This window comes from Saccopteryx bilineata, chromosome 1, assembly GCF_036850765.1.
Source record: "Saccopteryx bilineata isolate mSacBil1 chromosome 1, mSacBil1_pri_phased_curated, whole genome shotgun sequence".
Classification (NCBI taxonomy): domain Eukaryota; kingdom Metazoa; phylum Chordata; class Mammalia; order Chiroptera; family Emballonuridae; genus Saccopteryx; species Saccopteryx bilineata.
The window spans coordinates 249,855,016-249,882,820 of record NC_089490.1 but is presented as its reverse complement, the minus strand read 5'-3'; the positions used below and the strand labels follow the sequence as shown (position 1 = coordinate 249,882,820).

General features: G+C 44.4%; 1 protein-coding gene across 3 annotated transcripts in view; it reads right to left on the bottom strand.

Annotated features, from left to right (window-relative positions):
* PARP8 (poly(ADP-ribose) polymerase family member 8) overlaps nt 1-27,188 on the bottom strand; it is a 168,629-nt gene extending 141,441 nt beyond the window's left edge. The window contains exons 1-3 of one of the 3 annotated variants that reach the window (XM_066240639.1): nt 26,115-27,188; nt 25,100-25,201; nt 24,234-24,288 (exon numbers count right to left, since the gene is read on the bottom strand). In XM_066240639.1, coding sequence (XP_066096736.1) covers nt 24,234-24,288; nt 25,100-25,190 — 146 coding nt within the window. In that variant the 5' untranslated portion in view covers nt 25,191-25,201; nt 26,115-27,188. The other 2 variants (XM_066240649.1, XM_066240633.1) reach the window with 2 other exon arrangements.
* Nucleotides 27,189-27,805: the final 617 nt, after the last annotated feature.

Below are 27,805 nucleotides of genomic sequence, written 5' to 3'. Positions count from 1 at the left end.
CACAGAAGCAGAATATGGGTAGCCACATATGTCAATGGCTTTCTTTCAATAAAGAATTTAAATGCTACTGGAAGGATACTTGAAGAGTCAGGCTAGACTTAGCATCACCACATTATGTAAATATTAAAAACTTGTGCCACTAGATGTTCTCTAGACAAGAGAATCATCTGATTTTTAATTCCGACCATTATTGGCTTAAAGTATTAACGCATACTTCATGCCACACACGTCGGTTTGGAACCCGCCATCAGTGATGTAAGTTCAGATGCACTGTAGCATATCATCTAAAAGAAGAACATATGGACAGACCAACATCTCCACCATCTGCCCCGGCAGGGGCGCTCCATTAGGACACATTCTGGTCTGTTTCCTAATGAGTCTCTAGCCCCCGTGGAGCCTCCGTATGCAATGCCTGCCCACCAGGGCGCTTTGAGGTTCATGGCAAAGGCACTGACAGCCGTTCCAGACCGCTCCAGACCAACAGCCGTTCCATACGTCGGCCTTGGGCACACTCCTTCCCACCAAAGAGTGCTCTGTCTGTTACAGAGGCAGATATCAGTGAAGTTGCCCTCACAGAGCAGCATCTGTTTATTTGCTGAAGGTAAGTCCAGCTGTTCCCGACAATTCCCAAGGCCAAACAGAAAAGCGCACCACAAACGGGAATGGAAATCGTCTCTGCATGGACGTCAGAGTTGCCCCTCCAGCGTGGACTGCCTTTTCCTTAGAAGTCTTCATTACTTCAGGGCAGCGAATTTGGGGAACAGCTAATTTTAACCGACTCTAAGCAAAGAGACATGGAATTTTGGCCTAAAATAAGCAGCTACTGGAAGCCTCTCCCCTGCCCGAGTCTGGAAGGCGCAAAGCCACAGGTTTCCGTGCAGCTGTCCCCCGACCCCACGAGGAGGTCACACAGACAGATACGGGAGGCGGGAGTCCACTCCTGGAAAGAAACTTGGTCCTTGAAGACAAGGTCAAGCCTGGAAGCAATCCAGCTGGAAATCCAATCCACCATGGAATCTACAGTTAGATGAACTAGAAAATCCTCTTTGGTGTAAGCCTGTCTGAGCTGGGTCTTCTGTCATCAGCAAAGGAACGCATTCTGACACACAGATGTCACGCCACAACTCTGTGTGGCTGGTTCTCCAGGCCCAGGGAGGCTGGTCTGAACGTTCCAGAAATCCTGGCTTGCTTATCCCCTTTCTCTGATCAACTGCACATCTTTCAATTAAACGTAAGGGCATGATTAGGGCTATTACGAATCCTGCATTTCTGAGAAAGGAACTTACTAGTCTAGAGCAACTGTTACCAGTGGGACGAAGGAAGCCACAGAGATGTGAAGTGACTTGATCTTCACTGGCTGAAAATGTGGCGGAAACCCAGGCCCTCCCTCCTCCCCACTGCCGGGCAGCTTACCACGCACCAAGACCTCAGCCCAGCCAGACTTCTGGGAAAGGAACACTAAGCAGGACTAGAAATACACATCATCCGTGACACTTATTAAGATCCGGGCTTTCAAAGCAGCCCTGCCGATGAAAGTATTTTTAAAAGTCCATTCTATAAATACGTGAGTCAAGGGAGCCTTGGAAATCTCTCCTGTCACTGGTTCAAATAATATCAGGTTTGCCCTGAAATGCTGTCATGAGGTTTCCCAGAGGCTCGTGTGATGTAAGCAGAGGTTGGATGCTGTCACACCCTCCAAATGACACTTAGGCATCTTATCGTCTTCATGACGGCGCGTGAGGGAAGAGAAATGGGATATGTGAAAGTACAATAAAACAAAACCAGCATTTTTTTCAGCCCATAATGTCCATGTGAGTTGAGCATTCTTACGTCTTTACAGGTTTTTTAATGAAGACTACATCACTAACTCCGTTTTATACAATCAACCAGCCCAAAACAGCAGTGTATCTGTTATCCGGGAGTTACAAAGGCTACTGAGTGGTAATCTCCTTTTCAAAAAACAAACATCGAAACCCAAACTGAAAAATAATCAAGGAAAGAAATTCTCCTTTCCATACTAATTTAGGAAGTAAAAACTTAGTTTCTTTTCAAGCCCAGAAGAAAGAACCAGGCATACATTATGAAACTACTTTTACCTGCTCAGACTGAAATAAAAGGTTAACACTTTCAGGCTGACAGTCAAAGCCTTTCATTCATTCGTCAATGAACTTTCAAGAACCAATCAGCTAAACAGTCCCCTAAGCTAGGAACCTTTCGCCACTCTTTGGAAAGTGGTGTGCATTCTCCTACTAGAAGAGTATATCCATGCTTATTGGATATGTCTAAATTTATGTCTTTGATAGTTGATATATTTTAATTCAAACTGTGAAATAACATATGCTTTGTCAGTGCTAAATAAAGAATATGATGCCCTGGCTGGTGGCATAGTGGATAGAGCATCATCCAGGAGCACCAAGGTCACCACTCCGATCCTGAGGCTGCTGGCTCAATCCTGAGGTCACGGCTTCCAGCCCTAGTCAGGGCACATATGAGAAGTGATCGATGGGTTCACAACTAAGTGGAATGAGTTAAAGCTTCTATTTCCCCTCCATCTCTCAAAAAAAATATGACTATTAGAGACTTTCTCTTTTAAAATTTCTACTTAGTATTATTTCCCAAATAACAATATAAGGTTAAAATTATTCTCGGTATGCCATCTAAGATAAGGTCATCTAAGATAGGACCAATGTATTTTAAGAGAAAAAGTAATGTGTAGAGAGTTTATTTTGGTTGCTATTACAATCTGTGGCATCTGTTAGTAAAAGTTCATATAGCACTGAATATAGAAAAAAAGTTATGTGTCTCTCTTACAGTAGAAGGTAAAAGAGCACGTCTAAATTTATAAAGGAAAAATAAATTTACGAAGTAAAAATACGTTTTAGTGATGTTAGTCAAAGATCAACTACAGTTGAGATTGGCAATTTTATGTGCCTGCAATGGAAATTTTATAAGTAAGATCTGAACAAGTAACATAGCGAGAGCAGAAATCGCCATAATCATTCTCTTTTGTATTCCCAATTAGGACACCTTCTATACTGTCTTCACTCTAATTGGTATTCGACAAGTATTTGCACAATGAATGATGAAAAAAATGATAAATAGCTATTCTGTCTCCTGGGAATTCAATGCACTACTTTCTTTTAAATTTAATTAATCTTCAACATCCTTGTAAAATAGCCAAAGGGGGGAAGTGTGTTCACAGTACATCTGAAATTGATGGCATCTGTGAGAAGGACCAAACATTGTCCTCAAGTAAATAAATTATACACCCTCCAGCAAGGACCAAGGTATTTAAATCATTTCTGAGGTGAACGGCTTTCAGTTTGAGTCCTGATGTGCTCACCACCGGAACTCCCTTCAGTCTCTTTGGGGTCTGTCCCTGGGACTGAGTTCTGCAGCTCATCTGAGCTCTCTACCATCCCAAGGCTTCTAAAATTCCTTTCAGTCCCTTCCCCTCCTAACCCACCAGTCTGGGACCAAGTTTTCTCCAGGTCAGCCCTGGTTTAAAGCATCCCACCTTGCTTTCCCCAAGCATACTCACACTTAATCAGACCACAGGTTCAACTATTAACTCAGGAAGCAGGGGGAAAAAAAAGTTATCATACTTGTATATGTAAGAGATCACAGAAAAACAGGTTACTAATATTTGGAAATAGCATACCTGCCCTCTGTTCACCTCTGCTGATACACAGCTAAGTGGTTACGTGACTGAATCCAATCCTCACTATTCACGAGGACGCTCTATGAATTGGGAAGTCTGACACAACCTGTGTGTGACCTAATTTTGAAAATTTAAAATAGTAGAAGGCCTCTAGGCTTAGTTTCGTACAGGAACAATTAAAAGGGCCCAAGCAAGCACAGATTATCTGTCCTGTGGGACCCCAGTAATGGTTTTTAACTTAAAACATCTGATATTCAAAATGCCAGACTTCTCAGTCCCTGTGGTAACAAGGTGGTGGTCGCATCGAACACCACTCTGAACTTTTACTCTCCAGAAGGTAGAATTAGTATCATTAACACCTGAACCAAAAATATTAAGTGACTATAAATAAACCCAAAGTTTTCATTAAAGTTCACTTTAGTAAAATGTTACTTTCATATTCTTGGTAGAAAATCTTTTTTGTTCATATTCAAATCCAGTGAACAACTTATAAGCAAAGATAATGCTTCAAATGTTAGCCATCCCTTTCCCCCATCAATACATTCAATTTTGCTCAGCTCAGACCTCAGAGAAGTAGAAAATGTCCTGATACTTGGGAAAACTAGTTTCTAACGGCATAGCCTTCAAATTCCAACCATCTACACACACACTGCCATCTGCTAACATGACTAACGGGTACCACGTGCAACATTTATACTGTTCGTAGCCAAAGCTCTAAGTCAGAGGATATGGACTAAATAACCATAAAATTAAGCACAGAAGAAAACAAAACATACAAAATTGTCTTAAACCATTCAAAAAATATGTCACAAGGCCAGGTCCACAGGTCCTCTCAGGTCCCACAACAGAGTCTGTGCCATGTTCTACAGGGGTTCTAACATTGGTCGTTTGGTTTCCAATGACATCAAACTGGACAAGAAGAACACAGGAGGGTGTGGGAGACAGAGCACAGGAGGGTGACGGCTAGAACATCCCTCCACCACGTCACAGCAGGCCCTGGGACAGCTCCCCTTGAATGATCACACGAAAGGGTCCCCTTCTTTATTGTTTACTTTGCCCTTCCACTTGGACGCGTAGAGAACTTCAGGTGGAAAAAAGGAAACTGTTGTGATTCTGGAGTTTCCTCTACAACTTCAAAGCAGGAACTCTATTTTGGATTAATTGGTCCACAACTAACTGGAGTTAAATTTTACATGAAGCTCTCAAACAGAGTTTAGGGCTATGAGAAGAAAGGGTCTATAGCTTGACTTGGGGCGGGGGGGTGAACACACAGCCTGGTGTACAGAAGAGCTGGTGCAGAATTGTGCGCCTGAAGCCTGTATAATTTTGTTAACCAATGTCACCCCAATAAATCCAACTTAAAAAAAAAGAATAAAGAATCTGTAAATTTGCTGCTCTAGATATCAAGGAGCAATTTTTGCCATCTCTCCTCATTAGCTTCCCAACATGAATCACTCTCATTTTAAGTAAACAGAGCCTAAAAGATGCTTAAACTTTTTTTTTAAATAAATTAAAAATAGTGAAAGGTGGCTATCCACATCCAGGATGATCAAATGACCTTTGCCTCATAGTTCAGCGACCAACAGACTTTCAAGAATGAGTGAACTGGACTCAAAGCCAAACTCAAATGTTTAAGACCAAAACAATTTACAGATATTAGAGAAACAAACCTTAATTGCTCAACAGTATTTTACTGAAAAAATTCTTTTCAATGAAACAACATATTTAAATTCTTATTTAAATTTTTAAGAAAAAGTTACATTTTCTATTGGCATCAGAAACATTTACGATTCATCAATTCCTGTATGTGTGGTAATACATACTTTCTCATTGGAACTAAAACTCACTTATGTCCTATTATTAGGAAAGTTATCTATGTAAATTAAGAAAAGTAAGGGCTATCCTTTGCATGTATAAAAGAAGATAAATTCAGCATTTTATAAAATCTTGCTTGTTTGTTTGGAAAGCAATGCATGGCTTTTATGAAAATCAGCCATGCCCTCGGGTCCTAATAAAGTATACAGGGCCAATGGATTTCTGCCAGAGAGGTCAAGACTTTACTTTCTGATTTAAATCTGACTGGTGCTCTCCCTCCCGGAACCATTCACCTTCCTCCTCCCCTTCTCACCCCACCCCACCAGGCGTCTTGTCCTTGCCCTTCTCTTTCTCCTGAGCTCTAAGGGACCCAGGGGACTTGCAACCAGAGGAGCAGTGGGCAGCTCGTCCTGGGCTCAGCCCCCTCCTCCTGCCCTGAATCTGTCTCCAAAGTGCCCTTTCCTCTTTCTTCCTGGGAGGCCAAAACATTCTTCCCTTACTTGCTGCAAGGAAGTAAACAAATAAATAAGTCTGATCTGATCGCTCCGCTCTGTCCCCTCACCACACAGCTTCCAGCACGGGGTGGAGACTAACACTTCCAACAGGGGAAGCTGCAGTTCCAGGCACACGAAAGGCCTATAATAGTAAGTCGTGCTTTATGAGACAGTGATGCTTTTCTTTGCCAAGTGTAAAGAAAACTTTCAGGGGGGAGAAAAATCAACTGATTTATCTGTCATTTAGTATTTCCTCAAAAATAACCAGTTTCTCCCAAGTTAACTGTGATAACAGCTGCTCTGTTAAAACTGTAGATATGTGCATATAAACTAGACAGTGTAGGCAGATATGCACACACTGAGACAAACAGACACAGAGGGAATGGAGGAGCAGAGACACACGGATGGCATACAGACCTCCCTGCCCATTCGCCTTCCCCGTTTCCCACCTCACCGCACCTACTGGAGCAACTGCCACCACCCCAGCATCACTGTGCGCCAGGCATGGGGACTCGGAGGGTATGGGAGGGGAGGGGGGAGGCCAGAGAAACACTCCCACAGGGCACCGGCCAAGGTAACGGCAGCGAGGCCGCAAGCCTAAGGACAAAGGCCGTCCCAAAACGCCCTGTCCTGCAGAAGCTTCCCCTTTATGACACTGCTTAACAATAACTTCAATGATCAAACATATGCCTTAATTAAAAGTGTAAATGTTCAGGCAACCCAGGGGGTCAGGCTGCATCAAGTGTCAGGTCACCTCTCCCTCCCAACACCTTGCCCAGATCTCTCTGACTCTGATGCGAGGCAGAGGACTTAGCACAACTATGGCGAAGGCCGACTGGGAGGGCAGTTCAGAATCAGGACTTGGAAATACCTGTCTATCCCCTAACAGTTGCTCCTTTCAACTAATGCTCGGTAAGCCTTTGTTGAGTTACTTAATTTTCTTAATATTAAAACTCATGTTTTATTTATGTGCCTAAAATATATCGTAGTACCTCCCCCGCCTTATCTGCAATTTTAGTTACCAGTGATCCAGGATGGTCTGAAAATATTAAACAGAAAATAAAGACTACCTAAGCTTTAGATGGTGCACCATTCTGCGAAGTGTGATGACATCTCATGCTGTCCTGTCAGGGACACGAAACACCCCTTCTTCCAACGTCCCCACACCATGTCCCCTCCCCACTTGTTAGTCACTATCAGTTATCAGATCAGCTGCCACAGGACCTCAGTGTCTGTGTTCAAGCCACGCTGATTTTACTTAATCAGGGCCCCAAAGCACAGTAGAAGTGGTCTCGGCAATTCAGATATGCCAAAGACAGTTCATCAAGTGCTTCCTTTAAGTAGAAAGGTTAAGGTTCTCGACTTAGTAAGGAACAGAAAACTGGACGCTGAGGTTACTAAGATCTACCGTAAGAACAAATCTTGTCTCCATGAAACCGTGAAGGAAAAAAGAAGCCTGTGCTAGTTTTGCTGCTGCACCTCAAAAACGTACATGTAGGAAGAAACAGCATGTATAGGGTCGGCTACTATCCACGGTTCCAACGTCCAATGTGGGTTCTGGGACGTACCCCCTTGAAGATAAGGAGCAACCGCTATCAATGAATGTCCTAACCACAACACAGGAGGCGCTGTGACATCTATCTGCCCGGGTCAGCAGAGATTGAGAATTTAGATGAATCCAGAGAATCTTCGATTTTTACTATTATACAACTCAACTTAAGAAAGGGAAAACAGACAAGTTGAAGCAAAGAAGAAATATAGACCAAACCCCATCGTTTTTCAAATTAAAAGTAAAAAATCTTAACTGTTCTAAAAAAGAAGATCAGGAACCCAGGACCCGGGGGAGGACAGGACACCCAGTGCCCCTGGAATGCTGTGGTGATCCCCAGGCCAAAAGTGACTCTGGGGACTCTCCTGACTAAAAGTAACAAAGGCTCACACTTTGCACCCTGTGACACTGAAAAAAGAAAAAAAGAATAGCATTCAATTTGCAAGAATGAATTCATGCTATGGCTTCTTTTTTTTTTTTATCTTTGTGTACATTTAACATAGTTTTTATTAGAAGCTGTTACTCAACGACAGTGCATCTTGTAAATTAATTTTTTTTTTGTATTTTTCTGAAGCTGGAAATGGGGAGAGAAAGTCAGACAGACTCCCGCATGCACCCGATCGGGATCCACCCGGCACGCCCACCAGGGGGCGACGCTCTGCCCACCAGGGGGCGACGCTCTGCCCACCAGGGGGCGACGCTCTGCCCATCCGGGGCGTCACTCTGTTGCGACCAGAGCCACTCTAGTGCCTGGGGCAGAGGCCAAGGAGCCATCCCCAGCGCCCGGGCCATCTTTGCTCCAATGGAGCCTCGCTGCGGGAGGGGAAGAGAGAGACAGAGAGGAAGGAGAGGGGGAAGGGGGGAGAAGCAGATGGGTGCTTTTTCTGTGTGCCCTGGCCGGGAATCAAACCCGGGACTTCTGCACGCCAGGCCAATGCTCTACCACTGAGCCAACTGGCCAGGGCCAAATTAATTTTTTTTAATTGAGAAAGATTTGTACAGTATTTCCAAATCAATCAGGGCAGTGTCCTACAAAAAACAAAAAAGAAAAAACAATAAAACAAGAGTGGGGGCGTTTATTTTCTCTTATTCAGCTTGCTCATGGGGTCCAGACTCCTCGGAGCAAGCATCAGGCTGGTGCTGTGAATAATGACATCAAGCACTGCCTTATCCGTCAGGCTGTGCAGGACAGTCAGCAGGTGCAGGGACAGATGAACTCAGGCCTTGGTTGCACAAGCCCCGCCCATTCCCAAGAAAGGCCTGTCCTCTAGGTTGGCCTTTGGCCAGTTTCCAGGCAACGAGCTCTGAGCCCTTAGACTACTTGGCCTGATCAGAGTGATTTGTACACCCAAGGTCCTGGGCCATGCAGCACCCATTTGCTAAGAGAGCTTATGCTAACAAAGGTGATTTACAGTAAACACCTGTTTTTGCTCTGTGAGGCCGGAGCCTAAGGAGTTGAGTATGGTCACAAAGGTGCAGCAGGTGTGTGTAACAGTCCCCTAATAAAAACCCTGGACACCAAGGCTCATGTGAGCGTCCCTGGCTGGCAACTTTGCACACATCGTCACTCGTCCCTGCTGCAAAATGAAATGCACCGTGTGATTCTGACTGATGAGACTCTTGGAAACGTGTGCCTGGTTTCTCCTGGACTTTGCCTCATGAACCTTTGCCTTTTGTTGACTTTAATCTGTATTCTTTTGTTATACCAATAAATATGAATTTCCTCAGTCTTGTGAGTCCTGTTCCAGAGCCAATGAGCCCAAGAGTAGCCCTCTTCAGGACCCCCTTCCAAGTACACAATTTCACAGATGACAAAACCAAGACTCAGGAAGGTGAAACCCATTAACTGGTTGGTTAAAAGGTATTGGAACCAATCTCTCCCTTCTGCTATACCATGCAGTAATGCCACAGGTTGGAAAGGACTCTTAACATAATCGTATAAATCAGTAGTAGTCAACCTGGTCCCTACCACCCACTAGTGGGCATTCCAGCTTTCATGGTGGGCAGTAGCAGAGCAACCAAAGTAAAAATAAAAAGATTTAACTATAGTAAGTTGTTTTATAAAGATTTATTCTGCCAAACTTAGCGAAAATCTGACATAAAGCACTTGGTAAGTAATTATTATTATATGCTTTAACTTGCTGTAACTCTGCTTTGTAAATTTTATAAAGTAAAGTTACTTCTCTACTTTATAAATCACCATTACTGTGGAACCGGTGGGTGGTTAGAAAATTTTACTACTAACAGAAATACAAAAGTGGGCAGTAGGTATAAAAAGGTTGACTACCCCTGATATAAATGAACCAACATTTGCAATATGTCCTTTGAAAAATATCAAGTGCAGTTTCGTAAACTCTGAAAACTAGTCTATAATCAATCCTGTAAATACAGACCAACTTCTAGGCATTAAGAATTTTATATAGCTCTATGGTAGTTCTAAAAGGCGTACTGTGGTATCAGAAGTTTTTAAAATTATACATTGTACCTGGCTTACTGACCCCTCCCCACCTTAAAAAATAACTTCCAGGGTAACTCAATTCTCAATGATTCCGTGTGTGTGTGTGTGTGCGCGCACGCACACAGGAGAATAGATATTTATTCCTTAAAATCTCCATATATAGTTTAAAACGTAACCTTTGTATGTTTAGAGAAAAAAGTTAACATGCACTGTAACTTCTATTTTTGCAGATGTGTGCATGTAAGTACATGTGAAAGACAGAAATGTCTCAAATTCATATTTTATGTTTAGGCTCATTGTTCAGCCTCAGAAATATCTGAAGGCACCAACTCCTGTTGGTTTTATATGAAAAGTTCATGGGCATTGAATATTGTGTTTCTGTAGTGATGAGGAAATTAGGCGGCACAGAATTTTTGTAAGTTATTGGTATTTCTTGAAATATTAAATAATTCTTTTAGGTCCCGTTTTATCATCTATATTTGAATAAGATTGATGGATTTCTAATTTTAAATTGTGGCGGCTTCTTCTATGTAATGAGGTACATGCTAATTCCAAATATAGATTACCCATTCCAGTTTTATGCCACAGCAGGCTTGAAATTTTTTTTTTAAATTACAACTGACATACAATAATAGTATATTAGTTTCAAGTGTACAGTATACTGATTAGACTTTTCTACACCTTCAGAAGTGATCAACCCAGTAAGTCTGGTACCCGGCAGACACTCTCCATAGTGATTACAATATTGCTGCCCATTTTCCTTATGCTGGGCTTTACCTCCCCGTGACTGCTTTCGTGACTGGCAATCTGCACACCTTAACCCCTTCACCTTTTTACCTACTCCCCAACCTCCTTCTCATCTGGCAACCATCAATGTGTTCCAGGGCACTGTTATTTAAGAAGTCCTTAAACTTTCTATAAAGCAGAATCTTTATCGAGAGGTTGAAAAGTCTTGGTAAGCACCTGCCTTTTTTTTTTCCCCTGGCTGTCTTTTTAACAGGCTATCTTCTCTAGAGCAGTTTTAGGCTGGCAGCAAAACTGAACAGAACGCACAGAGGTTGCCACATCCCCTACCCCACACATGCACAGCTTTCCCCAGGATCAACAGCACCCCCACAGGAGCGGGACGTTTGTGACTAATGATGAGCCTACATCCACATGCCATTATCACCAAGAGTCCACAGTGTATCTCACTTACGGTTCCCTCTCCGTGGTGTACATTCCATGGATTTGAACAAATGTGTAATGACGTGTCCACCCAGTAGAGTATCGCACAGAATACTCTACTTCAGTTCCCTAAAACTCCTCTGCACTTCAGTTCCCTAAAACTCCTCTGCACTCTGCCTATTCATCCCTCCCTTCTCCCTAAACCTTGGCAACCACTGACCATTTAACTTCCTCTATAGATTCGCCTCTTCCAGAATGTCATATAGCTGGAATCATACAGTATGTACGGTTGGCTTCTTTCACTTAGTAATACGCACTTAAGGTTCTTCCAGGTCTTTTCACGGCCTGATGGTTCATTCCTTTATCAACACTGGATAACATTCTGTGGTCCGGATGTACCACAGCTAATTTATCCGTTCACCTTCTGGAGGACATCTTGGTTGTTTCCAAGTTTTGGCAATTGTGAGTAAAACTGCTATAAACATTATGTGCAGATTTTTTGTGGACGTAAGTTTTCAAGGGCTTTGGGTAAATACCAAGGAGCGTGATTGCTGGAACATAGAGGGTAAGAGTATGTTTTGTCTTGTTAAGAAGCTGCCAAAACTGTCTGCACATTGCATTCCTAGCAGCAGTGAATGAGCAAGCACTCCTGTTGCTCCACATCCTCACCAGCACTTGCTGTTGTCAGAGTTCCAGTTTTGGCCATTCTGATAGATGTGTAGTGTTAAGATTTCAAAGTACATTTGAAATATGTAGCATTTCCCAGAATGTATCCCAAAGGCTGGAAATGGCAACCTTTCTCTGTTTTAAAAAAACCTTTTGCTGTGGAGAAAAAGGAACCCTCATTCACTGTTGGTGGGACTGTAAAGTAGTACAACCATTATGGAGGAAAGTATGGTGGTTCCTCAAAAAACTGCAAATAGAACTACCTTATGACCCAGCAATCCCTCTACTGGGTATATACCCCAAAACCTCAGAAACATTGATACGTGAAGACACATGTAGCCCCATGTTCATTGCAGCACTGTTCACAGTGGCCAAGACATGGAAACAACCAAAAAGCCCTTCAATAGAAGACTGGATAAAGAAGATGTGGCACATATACACTATGGAATACTACTCAGCCATAAGAAATGATGACATCGGATCATTTACAGCAAAATGGTGGGATCTTGATAACATTATAAGGAGTGAAATAAACAAATCAGAAAAAAACAAGAACTACTTGATTCCATACATTGGTGGAACATAAAAATGAGACTAAGAGACATGGACAAGAGTGTGGTGGTTACCAAGGGGGGGGGGGGAGGGAGGACATGGGAGGGAGGGAGGGAGAGAGTTAGGGGGAGGGGGAGGGGCACAGAGAACTAGATAGAGGGTGACGGAGGACAATCTGACTTTGGGCGAGGGGTTTGCAACATAATTTGATGACAAAATAACCTAGACATGTTTTCTTTGAATATATGTACCCTGATTTATTAATGTCATCCCATTACCATTAATAAAAATTTATTAAAAAAAAAAAAAAAAACAAAAAAAAACCTTTTGTGCAACTACTGCCCTAAGTAGATTGTTCCTTGCTAATTGCCTTCAGCAAGAAAGGGTTTGTATACACCTACACATCAAGGATTAAGGATACTGCAAATTTTAAATAAATGACATAGGAAGTCAACACAAAAAGCTCATATTAAATCAAACTAATAATAATTTTTAAAAAATCAAGTTTGAAGTTTTTCTTGGCCCCAAGTTTCATCACTTTGGGGCACAATTCAACCAAGAACATGCAACACCCACTGAGAAATCACTTAATTGAAAATCACTTGAAATCACCATTCTAGGCTGATTTTCTCATAAAGATCGACTGCTCTAGGGAGAATCAAGAAAGAATTTGGCTCACAGTGACTTATTCAAAGTTCTTAGTTCACTAAAAGTGAATTTGACCATTCACTGAGAAATCCTCTCAAACTCTCCAGTAATAATAATGTAATGACTGCTTATAGCCAGAGGGCCCTTTTTTTGGCTGCATATCTAGCTGTGGTGCATTTTAACGAGAAATGATGGCTGACCAGCTTTTATCTCTGAAGCAGATTTTAGCATTCTGCTTAGGCCTTCCACATGCCAATGTCTAAGACTTTGCACTCAAGATCAATGACATGGATACCTACAGACTGACAAATGTAGTATTCAAAATCACAAATCCACTCAGTTAAGATTTTGCACACCAGCCCTCGCTGGTTGGCTCAGTAGTAGAGTGTTGGCCGGGCATATGGACATCCCAGGTTCAACTTCCAGTCAGGGCACACAGGAAAAGTGACCATCTACTTCTCCAGCCCTCCCCCTCTGCCTTCTCTATCTCTCTCTTCCCCTTCCACACCCATGATTTGTCTGGAGCAAGTTGGCCCCTGGTGTTGAGGATGGCTCCATGGCCTCACCTCAGGCACTAAACTAGCTCAGTTGCTGAGCAACGGAGCAATGGACCCAGATGGGCAGAGCATCACCTGGTTGGGGGCTTGCCAAGTGGATCCTGGTCGGGGCAAAAGCGGGAGTCTGTCTCTCTGCCTTCCCGCTTCTCACTTAAAGATAAACAAAAAGATTTTGCACGCTGACTTCCAAACAAGATTCTAGAATATGCTAGATTCTTAATTATGTGGGTGGCTCCACTGGTTCCCCTGAACCACAAAAGCTATGAAGTGTTCATAATGGAATATGTCAACTGTTGACATAAATCATTTTGAAGACCTACCTGACCCTGTGTCCACAGGAACCCTTTAAAAGCAGAGGTTCTCCAAAAAACTAAAAAGCAGAGGCTTTCCTGCTCCATTTCTGTTACCTAGGTAACATGTGACTTCCTTTTGTTTAAAGACCAGCGCTGCCCAAACATGGGGCTGTTTACTTCCTGACCAATGTTGAAAAGAATTCTGAGAAATATTTTAAAACTCTTTCAGTAAGCTTCTCATTTTGCTCACTGGGAGGAAAATGATTTCACAAAAATAGATTCCCTTGCTGTTTTTCTAAACGTACTTTATCAAAGAAATGAAACGTTCAGATAAGTCCAGGTTTCCCTCACCATGCACGAACTTCTCCCAAAACTACACTCCATCAAAGACTGCTCCCTAAGCTCGACTGTAGTCCAAGGGACGGCATTTTCAGAGGACGTAATGTGTGTTCCTGCTACAAGAATCATTCTCTGTCTCTAAGGCTTCTTTGTGAGGCTGATTTCTAATCACTGCAAGAGGACCTGTTAACCTCAGGGCTTTGATGAATAAGCATCATTGAGAGCCCTTATCATGAACGAACACAACCCCACAGAGCAGAGAACGAGAGACTCAGAGAAATACATCCTCGCGTAGAGACGTGAGTGGCAGGAACTGCCAAATGCCTCTAACTGAAGCTGTTCTTGTCATGAAGCAAGTCCTATAAAAATTACTGAAAATAAATTCTTCGGGGCTCAATGTAGATCGGCAGTCTCCACTTCCATTACAGTGTCCCTGTTTACTCAGAAACTATTCTTAATGAATAAAACTCGGAGTTTGCCAAAGTGTTTTCCACAAAACAACTCTCAAGATGTTCCAGCTCTGTAATCAAATAAGTCTGAAAACCCCTGAGTACTTCATTCAGCTCTTGGATGTGCACAATGCCCACTGAGATATAAAAGGTTCTTCAAAGTCAACCCTTAACATTGTTTAATATTGTTTAAGCATTTACCAGATATATTTGGTCACATACCTAATGTTTAATTAAATAGTCTGAGAAAAGCTACCACATAATATAGGAAAGACGTTACTGTCATTTAAGGATACTAAGAAATACTCACTATAGTCCAGTCACTCTGCTAGGAAATAGAGTTCAAGTCTTTAAACTGGAACTCTGATTCATTTTTTGCAACCTTTTTAAAAAAGATTTTATTTATTGGTTTTAGAGAAAGGAGAGAGGGAAAGAGAAAAGGAGAATGGGGTGAGAATCATCAATTCGTAGCAGTTGCTTCTTCTTTGTGCCTTGACCGGGCAAGCCCAGGGTTTCGAACTTGGCGACGTTGGCATCCCAGGTTGATGCTCCATCCACTGCGCCACCACAGGTCAGGCAATGTGACCTTTTATTATCTGACTTATCTCTTCTTTTACACAGCTCTGTCAGTAACAGTATTTTTGTTTGTTTTTTCCCAATTCTGTCTGAACTGTTTTTATTCCTAGAGGAAAGCCTAACAAATGTATAGTAGCTACAACAGTCTCTGGCTCAATGCTGTACTTTGAATACAAAAATATTCTCTACATGATTTTGAATAACAACCGATACTTGCTTTTTAAGTGGAACAATGATGAAAATCCAAATAACTACAGCACTCGAGGTGGCTGACAGATCCTAGGAACACTGTCAGACCATTAGGAAATGCAATTTAGATTTCAAAATGTTCAGAAAGAGACCATCTTGGGGGAGGTCAGTGAGCAGCTCACTGGTCTACTAATTTCTGTCCAGGGAAAATTGATCTGACTGCACAAAGGTTTAACTGGAAGTCTCCCTTTTAAATTTAACACCAGCAGATCCATCACCTTCCATTTAATACACTAAGGAGGTGTCAGCCACAAACTAGGATGCCACTGAAAGGCAAACTGCACTCCAGATTTACTGTTGCTATTCCACAATGGATTGGGTCTATGCCCGCAGAGAACAGGTTGACCAGCACCGCAAAAGTGGGTGGTTTTTATAAAAAGGTTCGCCATCATGGGTCTATGCACATCCTTGCTCCCTCAGATTTCACTGTCTCATTCTCACCTTATTCTAGTCATCATCTCACTTACCCCTGGCCTCGAGCATCCATCCATCATAGATTTTCACGGAGACGCCATTTGTGGTCAAAGGAAAGTTTTAAATGAACCAGCCTTTATGATCATAAAACCATGATCTTGATATCCAAAACCAAGTGGGTGATGCAACACAGATGTTATCAATGAACCTTGAACCACTGTGTATGCCTAATGTACTGAATTATACAAACTGCTGCTGAGCGGAGAGAGGAGGAGGTCAATACACAAAGAACAGTTGAGCTGGTGTTGGGAAGTCTGAAAAACAGAAATCCAAAAGGTGGAGAAGGTGCCCCTTGAAAGCCAAAAATAAGGGCGTAAATCTGAGCCGGAGAAAACGGTGGCCGCCCCTGAAGACTTCTGAGCAGATAAATGCTGTGATTACATTCATGCTGAAAGAGTTCAAGGACAAATAAACTGACAGGTGAGAAACTGTTAATCAAGAATTGAGCCCTGGCTGGTTGGCTCAGCAGTAGAGCATTGGCCTGGTGTGTAGATGTCTCAGGTCTGATTCCCTTCCAGGGTACAAAGAAGCACCCATCTGCTTCTCCACCCCTCCCCCCTCTCCTTTCTCTCTGTCTCTCTCTTCCCCTCCCACAGCCAAGGTTCCATGGGAGCAAAGTTGACCTGGGTGCTGAGGATGGCTCCATGGCCTCTGCCTCAGGTGCTAGAATGGCTCCAGCTGCAGCAGAGTGACACCCCAGAGGGGCCAAGCATCGTCCCCTGATGGGCATGCCGAGTGGATCCTGGTAGGGCGCATGCGGGAGTCTGTCAGTCTGCCGGCCCCCTGATTCTCAATCCCGGAAAATACAAAAAAAAAAAAAAAAAAAAAGAATTGAAAGACATTGGGTTACAGTGAGTGACCTCAGTCAAGTGTCGACAGGAGGAGGGATGGAGAGGCCAACAATGACTTCAACAAGAGCCGGGGGTGCTTTGAAAAAGGATTTAAAGGTGGGACACCTGAAAGCTGAGACCTTGATCCCCTAAACTGGCTCAGGTGATGAAATCCGCACTAGAGAAATGCTGGGAAGAGAGACTTCTTTTAAAGAGAAAAGGATGAGATGTTATAATGCATCCGGCATTTAAGCAAGAAGACTGAACAGAAAACCTAAATTACATCACAATAAAACCAAATGACAAGCAGTATAAATGAAAGCAGTACTTCTAATTAGTCTTTCATGGGATGCATGGAAGATGAAATTTCAGACATTTAGAGAATACAAAGAAAAAAAAGAAAGAAAGATCAGATCTCAATAACTTGACTAAAATGTCATACCAAGTCTGAGGCAGCCCCCTTAAAGCAAGATGGACCCATTATGGCTCAGTCTTTCCCAAAGCAAAGCTGTGCAAAGAATTACTAAACACTTTTAGGACCAAGGAAATTTCACCGTTTCTCTTTTTTAATACCTCAGAAAAAATGATGGGGAATTGAAACAGCCTGGCCCAATATTTGCAGAAGAACCGTGCAGCCAATGTACACAACTTTCCGACTACAGTGCTTAGCGCTGGGCTCAGGGCACTGCAGGTTTTCAGCAGGGTCCTGGCTGACGCCCATTTGCCAGCCCTCCCCACCCCCAAACATTCCCAACTGCTCCAGTTCAACCAGTGCCCCTCAGGGCTCACAGACACACTCTTTCCCTGCTCGCAATTACTTCTTAACAACGCTGAGTTCCTTAAATCAGTGGTCCCCAACTTTTTGGGGGCCACGGACCAGTTTAGTGTCAGAAAATATTTTCACGAACCGGCCTTTAGGGTGGGACGGATAAATGCACAAAATAGAATTATGCGACTGGCGTAAAAACTGTGGTATTTTAAAATATAATTGTCGAACTTACGAGACAAGTGTCAAGAGTGAGTCTTAGACGGATATAACAGAGGGAATCTGGTCATTTTTAAAAAATAAAACATCGTTCAGACTTAAATATAAGTAAAACGGAAATAATGTAAGTTATTTATTCTTTCTCTGCGGACTGGTACCAAATGGCCCATGGACCGGTACTGGTCCGCAGCCCGGGGGTTGGGGACCACTGCCTTAAATTACACAAACCCCCATCCCCAGGGTCTGTAGCTATGAAATGCGAAATAGCTGACAAAATACCTCCTCATCTTTGTGGCCAATGCAGGATGTCAGGTAGGCACCAAGGAGGGCAGAGAGGATGCCCAATACACAGGATTGGTGGTATTATCTTAATCCAAGAAATAAACGGTCTAAACACTTTGTCAATAGTGAAGCTGCCATAGAGATATACTTGTGTCAGATGTGGTGGTTATTTTAGGTCCGTGGTTTTAAAACTCATCTGACAACGAAGGCTTTTTCAAAGAAAACTGTCTATAGAACAGAAAAGACCAGCGAAACTGTAACTGGGAGAGGGGCAGGAGAGAAAGCCCCCGCCCCTCATTCTGCTCATCCCCACGTTCCCTTCCACCAGCAGCCCCTCCTTCCAGGCAGGGCCCCAGCGCTCCAATGAACATGCTTTTTCTTTTCTTTTTTTTTACTTTAATTCATTATTTTGGATAATAATTGATATAAAAAATTATAATGAACAAGTCCCCATTGCCAAGGGGAACAGGCTAATTTTTAATTTAAAAAAAAAAAAAACTGATCCATTTTTTTTCATTCTGAAACTTTTAAGACCTCTTGAGAGTTTCCATCGCCTGTTTCCAGACTCCTAGAATGAATAAGTCCTTCTTTCAGGATGAAAACTGAGGTGATGGGACAACCTCTCCACCCCTCATGTCTCCTACTCCTTCAGGCGTGGCCGCTCCTTCCTAAGAAAGTCACAAGAAGACAAATATACTCTGGAAGTCAAGTACACTGTTTCTCCCTAGGGCACCCCATGAGTAAGGAATTACGCACTGGGGGGGGACCAGGTGGGTTAGCCCTCCCCCTAGAAAACCTAATTGATCACCAAAGTGCTGCTTATTTTTTAAAAGTGAATTAAATACTGTTAAGAGTCCTAGCTCTCATCTGACCAGGCGGTGGAGCAGCAGATAGAGTGTCTGACTGGGATGCAGAAGACCCAGGTTCAAAATCCGGAGGTCGCCAGCTTGAGTGCAGGCTCATCTGGTTTGAGCAACGCTCACCAGCTTGAGCCCAAGGTCGGTGGCTTGAGCAAGGGGTCACTAGCTCTGCTGTATCAACCCCCCCCCCCCCCGGGTCAGGGCACATATGAGAAAGCAGAGAAAGCAATCAATGAACAACTAAGGTGCTGCAACAAAGAATTGATGCTTCTCATCTCTCTCCCTGCTGGTCTGGTCTGTCTCTATCTGTCCCTCTCTGTCTCTGTCTCTGTCTCTGTCTCTGTCTCTCTCTCTCTCACACACACACACACAGTCCAAAATCTCCAGTGTGCCCTAGTCCCTATAGCTCCCTATTATTCTGCACAATTGCATTATCTGTCTCCAGGAATCATTTAAGTATGTGACCCAGAGAACAAGGCTTGTAACTTGACTAGACAACTTCTGTCCCTCTGAAGTCATGTCACTAGACTGGGGGCTTTCGGAAGCCTGAGTATCTCTGTACCTGGTCATTTTGACTAGGGAGTTGCTTCTCGTATGCCTGAAGACCTTTCGGCATGCATTTAGTAATTCAGTCAACAGCTATTTATTGAGAAAATACACTGTACTCGGCACAGAACGAGGGGCTGGGGAAGCTGCACTGAACGAGACAAATCGTGCCTCCAAGAGGCTCACCTTAAGACGGATACTAAGTGCACAGGTGATAACAATACACTGTGACATCGTGGTCTCAGCATACCCTGACAGAACTGTGCCGGGGAACGGATGGCAGAATATGGTCCTCAGAGGGGGGATTTGGCTCACTGAAGACCCGGACAATGCAGGCTGACCAGGAGTGGGGGGGGGGGGGGGGTCGAGTGTACATGGCTGTTCCAGGTAGCACATGCAAAGGCCCAGGGGAAGGAGCAGGTGGCAAACTTCAGTTGGCACATCCAAAACGTGAGGGCCTATAGAGTAATACTATTGTATCAAAGTCGATGCTCTAGGACATTCACGTGAACAAAACTCCTAAAACAAGGGGTGCACTTTCAAAGATGCCATTCTACCCACCACCATGTGAAAGGCTTTCTTTTCATATAATCAAGGGGGCACCTAGGTGGACAACTCAAAACATCTACCCAGTATTAAATTCCTAATGTATTTATTAATCATTTCTAATATAAATATTAGCTTTCTTATGCAGCCACATCCCTTGACTGGAAAGACTCTGAATTTAATCAATATGTCTTTATTCTCATGGCAATTCTAAAAGAAAGACCTTGTGAAAACCGTGAGGTCTCGAAAGAATACAATACAGTCTTTGGGCACAGAGCTTACTTACATGCACGCAGACAGATAAAAATTCTGAAGCGCAAACTCGACTATATCAGCAGAAGGTGGAGGAATCATCACCGTAGTTCCTCTCTTTTTCTAATTCTTTTTACAATAAAAAAGTACTCTTCGTGTATTTATAAAACCTGCATTGTGTCGTCACAGACCTCTCCCTGCTGGAAGCCCAGATCCAGTGTTTCTGCGAGGGTTGGAGAGGGACTGGGGGTTCCCCTTGCTCTCCTTGCTCTCCTTGTCTCTGGTAAGCGCTAGGCCCGGAACCTCCACCCGTCTTCCCAGCCCCTCGGTAGCTGTCACCACCCACTAAAACCCTGTTCTTCCTTCCGTCGTTAACTGCATATCTGACTGCAAGTGAGACAGGTGCAAGACCAGAATCCCTAACCTTTGGGTCTTCCGGAATTGACTTACAGTGGTAAGGGACAAAAAAACGAGGCAGGAGATGACCAGCAGGACAGAGTACAGGGAAGAAACAACTCTTGCATAAATGTACAAATTGTGTCCAGTCTAGGACCCTAGTTGATAGTTCCTGGTACATCTCTGGAATTAGGAGGCGGACCTGGGTCGAAGCCTACGGCAGGTCCTCACCCCCCAGCAGCCATGGAGTTAATCCAAAGGGTCCAGGACTCAAGAGGACCACGGCTAAAATAAATTCCATCTTGCTGGACATAAACAAGCTTTCAAGCATCGGTAGATGGTATTAATAATCAGATTCCTAACATGGAATACTTCCTTTCTTATTGTTCCTTAATCAAAAGACACGAAAACTACCCCTCTCAAGTAAGTCAGCATCAGTCTAATTGTGGAGGCTGGAGTGCCTTCATGCTCAGAGCCTGGCAACACTCATGTGGAGAAATGAGCACAGGTCTCAGGTGAGACAGAACAGGGGACACAAGGCAACTTTATCATTTAAGTCGACTGGAGCATGCGTGCTTAACTCTCTGAGCCTCAGCGTGCATATCCCAAGGTGAGAATAACAGTGATTCCATGAACCTTCTCTTTCAGGAAAACTCGACTTCCACCTGACTATCTGCTCTCCCCCTCCCCCACTCCTCACCTAAAGTCAGAATAACAACTGTTAACAGGCACACTGTCCCTCTGAGGACCTCCAAATGAAAGGCCAATTTACCAGGTCACCAGCTGGCCTGACACAGTCACCTCTTGGCATTTCCTCTTAAACCACAAAAACACAAAAGATTACAAGTAAAAAAGGACTCTAATATTACTTCATTTTTTGAATAGGAACATGTAAGTTCAACCTTTGCCTTTAGAACAAAGTGTAACTCAATTCCTGGAGTGTCAGAAAGGAAAGGGTAATATTAAGTTTGATCTACAACTTGAAAATTATTCTTGAACTAGGTTCTCAATGGTTTAGATGAAATGATAGTTAAATATAATTCAAAATAATCATGTAACATTTTCTCCGCAAAATTCCTTGAATAGTGAAGTCTAACTGATCTGAAATGACACTATTAATTGAATATTTTAAGTTGATAAGCACATTAAATAAAGAGAACAAGATTATTTTAATTTCAAATGCTCCATTTACACGTAGCAATGAGAAATACATAATACCAGATTCTAATGTGCTTAAAATAAGATATTTTTCTTTATATTTTTACTTTCAGGAAAAAAAAATCTGCTATTAGCCACAAGCCCTTAAAGGGATTATCATTAAAGGGGTTACTACCACCATAGTAAAACAACCTTATATATGGTATTGTTTTCTAGAACAAGCTTCTGAGAAGACAAAGCAATGAGGTCAACAGCTGTACCAATATTTTTCTTCTGTAACAAGCCTTCCACCTTAGAGAAGCACAGGTTCCAGATATTTAAATCAGGGACAAAAGAAAAACACTGTCCCTTAATAGGATTACACAGAAAAGTAAACATCTCTTACTTTAAAAGCAACCAGGGTCCTTGTTCCGACAGTGAAAACTGTGTTATCTCAATGAGTTAATTATTCATCCCAGCCTGGGGCCTTGCTCCTGGAGGCCTTCCTACCTTCTCCACCTCTTCTTGCTTTGTTAACAACACCAGTTCAATAATTTGCTGATAAAGGATCTCACTGCAGTATCTTCTAAGAGATCGTAAAGAGATTAAGGGTACAGTTCACCCTTGGTCATTGTACAGATACTTAAACTGAGGCCAAAAGAACTCAGACATCATATTGAAAATAATAAAGCTAGTGAGTTCAAAAGCATGCCCAGGGTTTTCTCAGTCTACATCGCTCGCTAGATTAACAACTGTAAAACAGACAGCCCAAGCAGATGCTGACCTGCTCACACAGGGAATGCCTTCCATACAAGGCATCTAATAGGCATACTGGTCACTGCACTTCACCCATACTGAGTGTTTTTTTACAGATGGAAGGTTAAGACCCTCCACCAGCAAAAAACATTAGGACTTGCTGAAGGTTCAGATGGTGGTTAACATTTTTTAGCAATAAAGTATTTTTTTATTTAAAGTAAATATATTGTTTTTAGATATAATGCTATTGCACACTTAACAGACACTATAGTATAAACATAACTTTCAGATGCAGTGGAAAACCAAAATATTCGTGTAATTCGCTTTATTGCGACATTCACTTCATTTTTGGTGATTTGAGACCAAACCCACAATATCTCAGAGGCATGCCTGTATTTTAACTGTTAAAATAATCCAAGAAGATATATTAGTCATACATCAACGTCCTCTGGATAGTATGTATGCGTAGGAGCAGTGTTAATCTAGTTGTATCTTCTCTAATTTAATTATTCTTTTTATTCATAATTACAAAAATGATGGTAAATTAAGAACCACTATAATTTTATTCCCTCCCAATGGGAACACACAACATGATACATTTTCGACTAGTAAATCAAGTCACCATTCCAATCTTGAGGCTTAGACTGTCTTTAAGGGAAACCCAATAACTTTTAACTACGGCTCTTTGGAGATGTAGTCTGCAGCATAGATCCTTAAGCATTTTAAAGATCTGCATTCATTCCAAGCTTTTTAAAAATCTATTTACAGAAGAAATCTTTTTTTGTGATTTATATGTTCATCAATGTTTCCATTAGCTAAGAGATATTCTGGAATGTGATCAAATGATGCTAAACACGGAGTCCTCAAAGCAAGGCGAAATCTCTGACTGATCTCATCTGTGGTCACTGCTCTTTTAAGCCACTGTGTCCCCAAAGGGCTAACAGGGAGAAAATTCTAACTTAACAAGTGAAGGCAGCGAGGCACTTTTTAATAGCTGCCTTTCATTATTAGAATTCTACCTCCTACACACACAATTGGGCTCTGACTTCTTTTTCACTGTAAACAATTTAGTGTTAACACACCCATTTGTCCTTCCCCCTCAAGAAAGAAGCAATAGGCTCCAACTATACGTAACTTCCAAAGGCTTTCCTACAACCTTATGTGAAAACCAAATACTCCTAAAAAAAAAAAAAGTATGGAAAATTGGCAGACTGCAGGTTTATGTCAACCTTTAGAAAACATGGAACAGCAACTGACCAGGAAAACCATCACTTGTGATCCAACTACTGTGTGTGCGACTCTCTTCTTTCTTCTATGCATGTCGCTACACACGCAGCGTGCCAGTTTTGCACCCGCCTGGTTGTATCAGCCCCATCCAGCCCCATCCAGCGCCCAGAGAGCAAGCGGCTGCCACCAAGGGCTCCACCGCGCAGAGTGCAGAGTTCTGCTCACTGGCCTGATCCCAGGGACGCTTAAATCAAACGTCTTTATTTCCCCTCAGCTATTGAAAACCGAAGACCTCAAGGAGCGTTGGGGACGTGGTCAGCGGACAGCAACAATATTACCAAAAGAAAAGAAAAGAAAAAAAAAAAAAAAAAGGAAAAAGGAAAAACAGCACCCAACACGGAACACACCAAGAACAAAGGAAACACAAGCTTGTGAACAGGAAATGAAGCAACTCGAGACACAGAAATACCTTCTGGGGCCGCCCACGTAGGTGAAGGTAAAGGTGGAGTCCGAGTATCTAAAATCTGAAACAGAAAGTCGTGTGAGACGCTGGTCCCGGGGTGGATTTCCAGCAGAGTCCGGGCTGGGGCCCACAGCGGGCTAGCCAGCGGTCCGGCCCCGCTCACGGCCGGGGTTGGAGCGCTGCGGGGACCCCCCTGCCCGCGCAAGGGGATGCCCCGGCCGAGGCCGCGGGAGGCCGCACCCCCCACCCCGCCGCAACAAGTGCCGGGTGCCATGACAACGGCGGGGATTGCTTAGTCGGGTGGCCGGAAGTGGCCCCCGCGAACTCTAGGCGGCGAAAACCCTCTCTAGGGGGAGCAAAATGGACGCGAGGCGACCGCCAGGAAGGGGAGCTGGGCGACTCCGGCACCCCTCTTGCCAGGCAACGCACTGCCAGGCGGAGGGGACCGGACGGAGCTGCAGGAGCCGACACCAGCCCAGCGTCGCCGCTCAGCCCATTGCGCAAACCCACGGGGTCCCGCCCGCCCCGCTCGGCAGCTACTGCTGAAACCCCGGAGGCGGCTAGGACGCTCCGGACACCAACAGGGGGCTAAAAATACTACGAAGGCCCCTGCCCGGCCCACCCACGACCTGCCCCCCCACAGCTGCAGGCTGCCCCAGACTGGGGGGTGGGAGTAGGGGGAGACTGGCTGGCGCACCCCCTCCCCCTTTTGGCTCCCGTTCTCGCTGCAGCGCTGTTGCCAAACGAACCCCAGAACGGGGACGTGCGACCCAGCCCCAGTCCCGGCCACACACGTCGCGGTCAGCAAACTGGGCAGCTGGGCGGCCGGGGAGCTGGCGCGGCGTCCGCGGCTTGGAGAGGCGAGAACTCACCTGCAAACAGGCAGTCCTTCTCGGCTCTGGACTTCTGGATCACGACGTCGATATCCTTCTGAATTCGCTCTTGCCTTGAACACATCCCCATGAAATCAACCCCTGGAAAAGAAGCAGCCGCTATTTCCACCCACCCCACCCCCTCGCACGCTTCCAGCTTGCGTAAATACTCAGTTAAAAATGAAACCTCTGGCCGAGGCAGGGGCTGAAGGCGAAGTGGCTTCGGAAGTGCTCCTGGGTGAGGGAGGAGGCGGCAGGGGAGGGGGCGGGGGAGGTGGATCGGCTGTGCATTCCCAGATGTGACCGCCCAGCTGCCGCTCGCCGCCGCTGGATTCCAATTTCCTCTCTCTCGACAATGGATGCTGATGACACCGAGTCTCACTTTCTCCCTCCCCTGCCCGGAGCGAGGGCCGTGGGGGCCCGGGGTGCAGGCACCGGCTGGAGAGCGAGCAGCAGCGGGGCGGCGGGCGCCGGCGAGGGGCTAGCCCCGCTCCGCCTCCCGCGCGCACGCCCCCCGAGGCCCGCACGCCGGCCTGCACTCCCGCGCACACGCGCGCCCGCGGGCGGCGGCGACGCCAAGGCTGCTGCAGCGCCGCCCGCCGCAGACCCTCCCGCGCCCGCCGCCCCGCCGACTGTCACCCGGGCGCAGGCCGGATCCCCCACCCAGGCCGGCGGCGCGCGGGGCTCAGCGGCAGTGTAGGTAGTGAATGCGCCCTGAGGCTCCCTGCCTCCTCACCTCCCCCACCCCCCCCACCACCACTTTTATGAATTCCACTCCACTTTCGGAATTGTGAGTCAGAAGGAAAACCCAAACCGGAGTGGCCGGAAGGGGGGAAGAATAAAGAAAAATCTTTTAAAATGGAAAATAAATAAATAAAACGAACAAATCTCTCCTTGTTGCCACATCAGGCAAAATGGAACAAGCCCTGAAATGACTCCAGACACGCGCCCTCCGGGGCCCACGCTGCCCGAGGCTTTTTCTCCCTGATGAAGCAGTTCAGCCCCCTCGGGGTACCTTTTGAGAAACGCAGACCCCTCTCAGGAACGTCCTTCACGTTGAGACCCTCGCCATCTCTTCCCTCCTAGATATTTTTGCCCATACAAAATTGGCAGAATCAAGTGGCTAGGGTCAGGGGCTCCAGAAAAGAGAGAGAGCTGTTTGGCTTGTTTTAAAAGGCCACCCCTGTGCCAGTCAGTCAAGGGGAAAGCTCCTACAATCCTCCTGTCTCGCTGAGAAATGAGCTGTTATTACTCTGAGCCTCCCTTGCCATTCTGCCTGAGGGCACCTCCGACTGATGTAGGTGCCCTATGCCTCAGAACAAGCCTCCAGGGAGCCTTTCTTACTGATCTGTGCTCTGCTGAGAAGAATCCCCTGGACAGAGCACATCTAGTTCAGTTTTGCATTTCCAGGGCCTTGTGCAGTGCCTGAAATATATGAGCAAAGTGGGAATGAGGCTGACTGCATGCATGGCAGTGCCTGGCAGCCCCCTTCATGGGTACCCCAGTTTCAGTCAGCTCTTTTATCTGCATTAAGTGTCCCAGAGTCATCAAACAGGCTCAGACCCTTCATCCGTCCAGTTCAGATCTGACAGTGGCAACATGATATTTAGGAGAATGAGAAAAGATTGACATCCCTGATGGATTCTTAAGATTCTAGAGAGACAAAAGCAAGGCAAGATTATATGCTCCAATTCGTTCATCTGGCAGAAAAAGAAACATGACATTGTTTGTTGTACAGCCTCCAGCAGAGCACGTGGATTGTGAAGTTCACTCCAGAGAGGTCCCTCTGGGCACAGGGACCTGCAGGCTCTGACCTGGTACAGTCACGGTCCCAATACCTCTGCTCAGGCTCTCCTGAAAAGCCTCCTGTCTAGGGCTGGGCTGGTTCAAGTCCTTCCTGGTGTGCTGCTCAGGCACCAAAAGCATTTTCTTCTCTTCCACACTGCCCTGAATGTCATGCAGACTTCCTTCCTCCATTCTGTGCTCCAACTTCTCCAAAAAGCTTGAACTATCATCAAGTCATAAGAATGTATCTTACAGTTGTCCATCCACAAAGCTTGCATTCTTGAAGCAAATCCCTCACTACAAATAAATCTGAAATCGTTTTAAAGCCCCCGAGTGTTTTTCTGTCTTGATCACCTCGTGGTTTACTACCCTTTCAAATAGGCCTCCCAGCATTTGTCCTATATTGGGTTTGTGTTTTTTTTCCCCAAGCTTCCCTGGGCTGCCCTGGTCTTTGTTAAACAAAGCTAACCTCACTCTGTTTGTGCCCTCAAGGTGTGATACATTTACATATTTAAAATTTTTTTAAAGCTAAGATAAAAAAACCTTTCCCTCTAGTATACATTTCTGCAAGATGAGATTCTCTAATAAAAACTATACTGAAGCATCTGTGTTCCATGCTAGATTCTTACGGCATGGTTCTTCCAAATTCTACCACAGCCAGTATCCCCCTGATACTGATGATGACCCTATCTCATCCCATACTCTTTAACATTTAGATAATGTGTGGTCTGATTAAAAACTATATGCACCCTTGAGATGAGGGAGTTATATCCTTGCCTTAAATACTCATGTGCATACATACAACATACCATGTGCTGGGCTTTTCATAAGTTTGTTAAATCAATAAAAACCATCATTCACAATGAGGGAGATCTCTGGTTATATGCCACAGTAAATGAGATCATCTGTTTGTTGGATGAA